Raw genomic sequence first — 9273 nt, 5'->3', positions numbered from 1 at the left:
AACAGCCAACTCTACATCATTCATTTTCTCCCCCAATCACATAACAGTCTCAGACTTCCTAATGAAAAAAATGAAGGGCACATCATGAAAGAACACTACTCACCAGAGATCATGGATAACCCGGATGATGCTGCAGGGTTGAGCCAGTAGACATAGACCCTGTGGTTGAGGGACACAGCCCAGAAATACAAGAGATAGAAAGTATAAACCGTCAAAAAACTGTGTTTGCATGTCCCTAGCTAAAGTGGCTATGGTGAATACAGTATGATCCAAAACACCTGAAACAATCTACTTCATACCTCCGCGGACGACAGAACGCCAACACCACCAACTACCTCCGACCACGCCTCCAGTGGAAGCGTCGACCGCCAGGCGAACTCAACGAGCGACAGGCCACGAACCCATTACGTCAACTGTTGCCTGTTTCCCGCCTCGAACCTCCTCCACGCGAACACCTTTACCGGCACTATTCCTGTACCTCGACCCTAGGGGTTCCGATTTGGGGAAATCGTCTTACTCAATCGTACGCCCTCCATGGACCCTACCATGCCATTCGTGTCTTTTTTGTTTTGTCCCACTCCGAAAAAAAAACAAAAAACAGACACCCATTCTCTTTCAATACCCACTTTTTTTTGTACGCAAAGCCCAACTCAAAGTGTCCATCAACACATGCCCCAACAAAAAACCATTGGCTAACGGCTCAGCCACATCCCCAGCTACTATCCACCTTGGAGACAAGCCCTGCAACAACACATAAACGTGTCAATCCCATAATCAGTCAGATACAAAATCTGTAAATCTGTATGGGTTTACATCTGTATCATAGAATGACCCAACTAGAAATTGAGAAATGTAGCCAAATTGTGTGTTCAGAAAACCTAATTAAGTAGCTGATGTGATGGCTTGTTTAAGTGAAAATTTTTTAGAAATATCCATGTTCTAACAACAGTTTATAGTTTTAGTTATTAATCTTATCAACGACTAAAATCACTAGACTAGTATTTAAATTTTTTTCAAGTCATAATTTAAGTCTGGGCATGTGTCTATATTTCTTGCTGCATGCTAGCTAGTATTAAATCTATTTTTGGATATGACAATATTACTCTGGTGTCTTTGCCTAAAGTACCATACCATCTTAGTTTTTTTTTTTTTTTACCTTCTTCCTGACTTTGCCATGTTCGGCAGCTGTTCCTTACCAAGTTAAGCGTAAAAGTATTTTGTAACTTTGGTCAATATTTTTGGAGAAGGCTTTACCTAATTACAACTCTTCCACACCTAACTCAATCACTGCAAGATTCATTCCTAAAGGGGGCAAAAAACGGAGGTAATCTGTCTAAATGAAATGAAGGAAAAGGACAAGCTTTTAATGAAATTCCTTCCCATATTTAGCACACAAGTACGGAAGCAACCTACTAGCAAAAACAAGGCTTAAACATGACTATTATTTTTTGTTGCTGATGCAGCAAAATTAATTTTTTTACGGTGAAATGAAACATTTTATAATTAGAAACCAAACGCATTCATCATTAAACGAATACTAGGTATCTCATATAGACGTGCAACGCTCACTCTCAAAGCCCAAGCAAGCTTGAATGGGTTAATATCACAAAAAGGATCAAATTTCATGAGCATTTGATTAATGGGCCATTTGGCTAGGGCACACATTCAGAACAGAAGGAACTCAAACTAGAGAGGGAAAGTGGAATGAGTTATTAGAATATCTGGACTTATTTATAATTCCCAGTTAAAAAAAAAAAAAGAAAGAAAGTAAGTTTTGAATTTATATCGCCCTCCATTTTTCGCTATTTGCTTCAGACACTTCCTGCGCACATGTGAATGTTGTTATATCTGGTTTGTTTGTAACTAACTTGATTCAAATCCATTAGGACCTTAGCACTTTTCAGATGTCAAGATTTGAGCATCCGCAAACAGTTACTATTTTGAGGCAACACTGTTCTGCCTCTTTTGTTGAGCTATCCAATTTTCTATTTTTAAATCACAAAACATTGCTACTCATGTACCAAAATGAACCGTGTATATGATTTCAGTATTTAACCAATCCCGGGTTATCAAAAATCATCATTATTTCCTTAGCTGATGCCACAAGACTAATTCATTACGGTATGAGGCATTGTAATATCAAAAGCCAAAGTCACAGTCAATCAAGTCCATGCAAATCTTGATTCATTAGCCTTCACCTTATTAATGCTTCAGGAACAAACAGAAAAGGGATCACTGCAATAATTTCATCCTCTTTCTAAATACACCCAAAATTACAGAAGAATTAGGCTCAATAACTGGTATATGAGTATACAAATGTAATAACAATACAATCTGATGGAATTCTTGTATCAATATCAAGAATGATGCAAGTTAAATCCTGTGCTAATGGAGGTGAAAATGCAAATATGATCAGAATAGATGCAAATTAGAATAACCGTAAAAAGTTAGTCAATATCCAACAATATGCCTAACACCTCCTTATAGAGAAAGATGGGTTGTTTTGGGCACTATAATTGATTGATTGGAAAAGATTAAAAAGAAAAACTTTGCTGGTTGGAGATATTGTTAAGCACATTTGATTGTATGATATAGCAGTACTCATATCCAAATTAAGGATGTGGGGAACTAACAAACCATCGGAAGATAAAAAAAGTCATGACGAAAAATAAAGAAATCCAACAGTTCAAGTAAAGAAATATGATTCTTAAAAATAAGAAAGAAATCTGATCTGAAATTCTGTATTGAATAAAAGTACATCACTGTGATATCAGCAGGGTCATTGTTTCTACAACACACCTAATAAAAACTAACTCAATTCCCCAATTTAAATTTAGTGCTTTTAGGGAACTAGCAAACTGACAATAGGAAAACAAAGTAAAATAAAAATGAAAAAAAGAAAAACCTTGAAATTGTTCTGAACCATAAAAAAATATTGAAGTGCCTCAGCCATGAGTATTAACAGCTTCCCACAACAAATTTTGGGGAGCAGGGTTGGTTAGGTCCCTGGCTTGCAAAGCAGCCTTCCTTAATGTCCGAATAGTCCACCGATTTGCCTCCCAGAACGACAAACTCCTGTAAGGCAAATTGTGCTTCTTGCAGAGAGCCTGTACCAAAGGCGAAATCTGCCTCAATTGGCACCTCGGCAACCTCGGAAACAAATGGTGCTCAAGCTGGAACTGCAAACCCCCAAAGAACCAATCCATCCAAGTCACGCAACTGATATCCAACGTCCCACTCGTCTGCTTCTCAAACCAATCATTCCCACTTGGCTTACCAAGATACACATTGGCAGCGAAATGGTTCAAACAGAACTGAATATGCTGGATAGAACAAACAGCAAAACTAGCAAGCACAAATATGATCCTTTCGCCGCAATTCGGCAAACAGGAAACAAGGAGAGGGAACCAAGTCCAAAACACAAGGATCCCAATTATGTTCAATGCCCTATCAGGCACACTCCGCTTAGTTGAAAACAACAACAAGAAAGTCTGAACATACAAGTTGATCCTAGCAATGCACATAACAGGATAGAAAGTCCAATGCTGGTAACTAATCAAGAACCTCGCCAAAGAATCAAACTTCAACTCCCTACCATAAAAACGAGAAGTAATCGAATTAAAGAACCTCGAGGAGACTGCAAAAACCGGCATGTGCTGGAGATCAGGGTCATGATCAAGGCTATTGCAGGCAATGTGATGAGCATTGTGAGTCCATTTCCACCACGCAATGCTGATCCCAGTCAAGCAGTTCCCTGCAACGATCTGCGCAAGCTTGTTAAACCCTTTGTTAGTCATAACAACATAGTGGCCGGAATCATGACCCACATAAGCGCTTTGCATCCAAAGCAAACCAAGCAGCATACCGGAACCCAAATGGGCCCAAACACTCTGACACCAAAGAACTCCATATATCACAACCAGGAACATCACTGAAACCGATAAGAAAGTAAAAGATGTTACATGGTTCTTCTTATCAAAGAGTCCATGCTTCGAGAACTGAGAAGCAAGGTTCCTGTAGTCTCTTGAAACCTCAGAGACCTTGAAGTCCTTGAGATGGTAGCCAGTGAAGAATTTGTCAAGGTAGGACCATGCAGTTCCTGGATGGTATGCTATGAATGCATCTGTGACATCTTGGCCAGCCAGGGACAAAATGGGAACATCACCACCAGGGTGATCTTTGGCCCAATCTGTGACATTGTAAACTTTTCCTTGGATTGAGATCCATAGATCCCCTGGCTTGTTGTGGAGACTTAACTCTTCTTGCGTTATGTACTCTTTTTGCTTCTTCTGCTCCTGCTGGCTCTTCTTCTCAATCTCACCCTCCATATCCCAAAACAACAGAAGAAAGAGACGACAGTGAGAATGAGATTGTGAACAATGAAAGAAGGGTATATAATATATATGAATCGGTGAAAAGAAGAGAAAAAAGGATAAATGTGGGGTTTGTTAATGTTGTTTGGTTTCTGATTCTACAATGCAAAACCAAAGGGATCACCTTTTTTTTCTTTATATTTCTGAACTGGAATGGGGTTGTCGTTGTTCAGAATGACAACCCCATAGAAAGTGATATTTGGAATTTGAATCGTTCGGGGGGTTGAGGAGGGATCTCTAATACCCAATTCAAAGTACCTAATATCTCTGTTCAATCTCTTCGGTTTGTTTTGAACTTTATTCTGTTTTGTTGTTATTGTTATTGTTATTGGCTGTTATACGGTTTGAAATTGAAACGTTTAGAGTGTATTTCGAGAGCATTAAAGTGAGAAAAAAATTATATTTTTTTTAAGAGATGAATTCTAATTCTATTTCAAATTTAAATTCATAATTTGAAATAATTGATTGTATGAATAAAACGAATTGTGTGTTTTTTATTATTTTGTCTTTGTGATTTTTTTTATTTATCTTTATTTATTTATTTATTAGAGATAATTTTGATATTTTAATCTTTAGTAATAATAAAATTACAAATTAGACTTTTTTTAGTCTGATTTAATTTGAAGACTAACGTGAGAATTAAAATTCTCTTAAAATTTTTCTTGTGAGATTTTATTCTCAAAGTATTACAAACACATTCTTAATGTTTTTTACCAGAGATGTTATGTATCATTCTAGCTAGTAATAAAAGTAGTTTAGGTCATTCAGTTTTTTTTTTTTTGTTTATTGAAATATTAATGGTGTTATTATTATTTTATTCTGTTTTGGAGAACTGTATTAAATTTTGTTAATTAATTAATGCAATTTATTTATCTATTTGTTCCGGGAACAGAGAAGAGAAGTGAAGCAAAATCACAATGCTAAGCTAAGAGAGGGTGTTTCATCACCGCTAGTACTGACAAACAAAAAAGTCCGTCTCATTCCGCCAAAAATTCATTATTTGATAGGTTGGCTCTTCCATTTTGTTTAGTGAGGTAGTTCTGAATTTTTTTTAATCTCATTTAATAGCGAATTAGCACGTTGATATGTTAAATTTGTCAAATTTTTTTATAAATTATTAAATATTAAATAATATATAATTTCACAACCATTTCAATAAATTTATAATTTTTAAAGAGATAAAAAATTATAATTTTTAAATTCACAAATATTAAAGTCTTTATAATTATAAATATGTAATAAATATAATCATAAACCAACTTTTTTGAAACAAAATAATAAAATCAACATTATCCAAAACAAAACAAACATTCTCCAAAACATATAATTAAACATCTTCAAGTTTATAATCAATCAAACATAAAGCATAATCCAAAATATAACTTAGAACATCTTTAATTATCATCTTCATCCTCTTGTAGATCAATAATACATAGAAATTTGTAAAAAAATGCCTGGCCCACCGGAGAAGCCCGCCCCATCTCGTTGAAGCCCGCCAAAACCCATGGATTAGACAATGCGGGTTAGACGAACTTTTTAAGTTTGGCAGTTTCAAATTTTCAGCCCAACCCATCTTTTTGGCGGGTTACGCGGACCAACCTAGTAGATTTCGCCCGGTTTGCCACCCCTAATCACTGCAGAGAGGTGTGTCTGCGGGGTTGGGATTAGAACATACACTTATTATATTTAGGCTTAGTTTGATAAAGTTTATCTTGTAAAAGTAGCTTACAAAAATTAATTTTTAAAAGATAATTTTTTTTAAATTATAGTATTTATATTTTTTAAATCAAATTAAAAATAATTTTCAATAAATACAAGTAACAATAATTATGTTTGGTAAAATAGTTTTTAAAATTTAAAAATATTATAATAGATATAAATATAAAAATTAAATTTGACATTTATTAAAGTATGAGATTACATTAGATTTTTTATTTTTTTTAAATATAAGCTAACTTTAAAAAATTCTATTAAGTGCTTTCAAAAGCATCTTAATTTTTAAAAATTATAAATATAAACACATGAACTTTTTAATTTACGAAATACAAAATGACTTACTATGCTCCATCTAAGTGTGTATCACAAAAACATGAGTCATGGAATATGATTTTTACTGTTTTGGCCTTTAGAAAATTGGAGGCACCAATTTCTTTTTTCTTTGTACGGTGGTGTCCATAAATTATACGGTCCGATTTACATTATTTAGCTTATTTTTAGAAAAATCACAAATCATATAATTCAATTTGCATTTTTGTAAATAAAAAAAACTTTTACATTAAAATTGCACCCAAGCTGATTTATAACTTATTTTCCTTTTTCAAACAAATTGAAATGTTCGATTTGATTAATACCAATTTAAAAAATAACGCCATATAAATAAAAATACCTAAACTTCCAATAACAATGTATTACAAACATATTTAATCAATATAAAAAGAATTAGCTTAAGAACATAGAGGGGTACTTTCAAATGGGGAATTATGATTTTGGTGTGTATGTGGGTGAACTCGCACTACTTTACTAGCAAGTGCATCGGGTCGTCCAAGTAATACCTCAGGTGAGTGAGGGTCAATCCCACGAGGATTGTTGGATTGGCAAGATGTGGTTATCTTGCAGATCTTAGTCAGGCGAATAGAAAGATAGTTGTTGTTGTTGAGTGCGCATAAACGAGAAAATAAAGAAAACAGTAAAGAGATAACGTAGAAACAATAATAATAAAACAGTTAAGGCCTCAGAGATACTTTATCTTTCTGGTTTAATACTTCTTATTGACTACTTTAACAATGAGTGATTCATTCAATGGCAAGGCTGTAAGTGATTAAAGCCAGGGTCAGTGGTCATTAATCTCATTTGATCCACACCAAGCGCCAGGGTCAGTGGTCATTTGATCTGAACGAGAGTGAAGCTCATGAAATTCAATCTCTGGTGATACTACTCAAAATGCCATAAACAAGGTCATATCTTCTGGATTGGAGAATGAAGCTCAGGATTCTAGCCTTAGCACCACAGAAACTTCAATTACCCATGACTAACGAGATTTTATGTCACTTATCCCAATTAGCTCAGATACTCTGTTGTAATCTGTGATGCATTCTCAAACTGCAGCTCAATACTATGCTGTCAAGGACTCGCAAGAACTCATGTAGAATAAGGGGTCATACTTTCGTTCCACCCCATATTCATAAGGATGAAGAACGACATTGCATCATAGAATAGAATCAAACATATATTAAAGTAGAAAAGTAATGATATTAATCCATGCGAATAAGCAGAGCTCCTATCCTTAACAAGGAGGTTTAGTTACTCATGCTTTAAGAAGGTGTAAAGTAATGTGTGTGTAGGGGTGTGCAAAAAAACTGCTTTCACTGAACTGAATTGAAACTGAACTGAAACTGTTCTAAATAAACCAGTTTTTTTAAATAAAAAACTGAACTGAAACCATAGTTTTTATGAAAACCAGTTTATTAAAAACCAGTTTTTATGGTTCAGTTTAGTTTTAAACCAAATTAAAACTGGTTTTATTTAAACTCTAAAATTAGTTTTTACATACTCTTTCACTCTCTCCTTTCACTTTCTCTCTCCCCTTCCTCTCTCTCTCCACTTTCTCCCCCCTCTTTCCCTTCTCTCTCCTCTTTCTCCCCCTCTCTCCCTTCTCTCTCTTTCCCTTCCTCTCTATCTCTCTCCTCTTTGTCTCCCTCCTCTCTCTCCTCTCTCTCTCCTCTCTCTCTCTTTCCTCTTTTTTCCTCTCCTCTCTCTCTCTCCTCTCCCTCCTCTCTATCTCTCTCCTCTTTGTCTCCCTCTTCTCTATCCTCTCTCTCTCTCTCTCTCTCCATCCTCTCTCTCTCTCTCTCTTTCCTCTTTTTTCCTTTCCTCTCTCTCTCCTCTCCTTCCCATCTCTCTCTCTCTCCCTCTTCCTTCCCGTCTCTCTTCCTCTCTCTCTCCTCTTTTTCCCCTCTCTCCTTCTCTCTCTCTTTCCCCCCTCTCTCTCCTCTTTGTCTCCCTCCTCTCTCTCCATTCTCTCTCTCTCTATCTCTCTCTCTCTCCGTCTCTCTTCCTATCTCTCTCTCTCTCCCTTCTCTCTCCTTTCCATCTCTCTCTCCCTCTCCCTTCCCGTCTCTCTTCCTCTCTCTCTCTCCTCCTCTTTCTCCCTCTCCTCTCTCTCCCCTCTCTTCCCCTTTCTTTCTCTCTCTCCTCTCCCTCCCCTCTCTCCCCCTCCCATCTCTCTTCGTCTCTCTCTCTCTCTCTCTATCCTTTCCCTCCTCTCCCACTCTTTCCCAATTCCTTCCTCTCTCTCTCTCTCTCTCTCGTCCCTTCTCTCTTCTTCTCTCTCTCTCTCTCTCTCTCTCTCTCTCTCTCTCTCCCTCATTTTTCTCACTCTCCCCCTTTCTCTCTCTCTCTCTCTCTCTCTCCTCTCCTCTTCTCTCTCTCCCCTCTTTCTTCCTCTCTCTCTCCTTCTCCTCTTTCTTACCCTCATCTCTCTCTCTTTTTCCTCTCGCTCTTTCTCCATGTCTTTCCTTTTTCTCCCCTCTCCTTGCTCTCCCTCCCTTCCCCCTTCTCTCTCTCTCTCTCTCTCTCTTCTCTCTCTCCCTCTTTTCCCTCTCCCATTTTCTTTCTCTCTCCTCTCCCTCCTTTCTCTCTCTCCTCCCTTCTCTCTTCCTCTTTCTCTCTCTCTCTCTCTCTCTTTTTTTCCTTTTCTCTCTTTCTCTCTCATATTTCTCTCTCCCCCTTCCTTATTTCTCTCTCCTCTTCTCTCTCTTTCTTTGCCTCCTCTCTTTCTTTCTCCTCTTTCTTTCCTTCCCTTCCTTTCTCTCTTTTCTCTTTCTCTCTCACCTTCTCTCACTCTATATCCTCTCTCTCTCTCTTTTCTCCCTTTTCTCTCTCTATTCTCCCTCTTCTCTTT

General features: G+C 36.8%; 1 protein-coding gene across 1 annotated transcript; it reads right to left on the bottom strand.

Moving 5' to 3' along the window:
- Window positions 1-2714: 2714 nt before the first annotated feature.
- On the bottom strand, window positions 2715-4688 carry LOC112750341 (delta(8)-fatty-acid desaturase 2). The gene has a single exon (XM_025799032.3). The coding sequence runs from the start codon at window positions 4326-4328 to the stop codon at window positions 2946-2948; it is 1383 nt and encodes a 460-aa protein (XP_025654817.1). The 5' UTR covers window positions 4329-4688; the 3' UTR covers window positions 2715-2945.
- Between the last annotated feature and the right edge of the window lie 4585 nt (window positions 4689-9273).

Source organism: Arachis hypogaea, chromosome 15, assembly GCF_003086295.3.
Source record: "Arachis hypogaea cultivar Tifrunner chromosome 15, arahy.Tifrunner.gnm2.J5K5, whole genome shotgun sequence".
NCBI classification, from domain to species: domain Eukaryota; kingdom Viridiplantae; phylum Streptophyta; class Magnoliopsida; order Fabales; family Fabaceae; genus Arachis; species Arachis hypogaea.
This window is presented reverse-complemented; position numbering and strand designations above follow the sequence as displayed.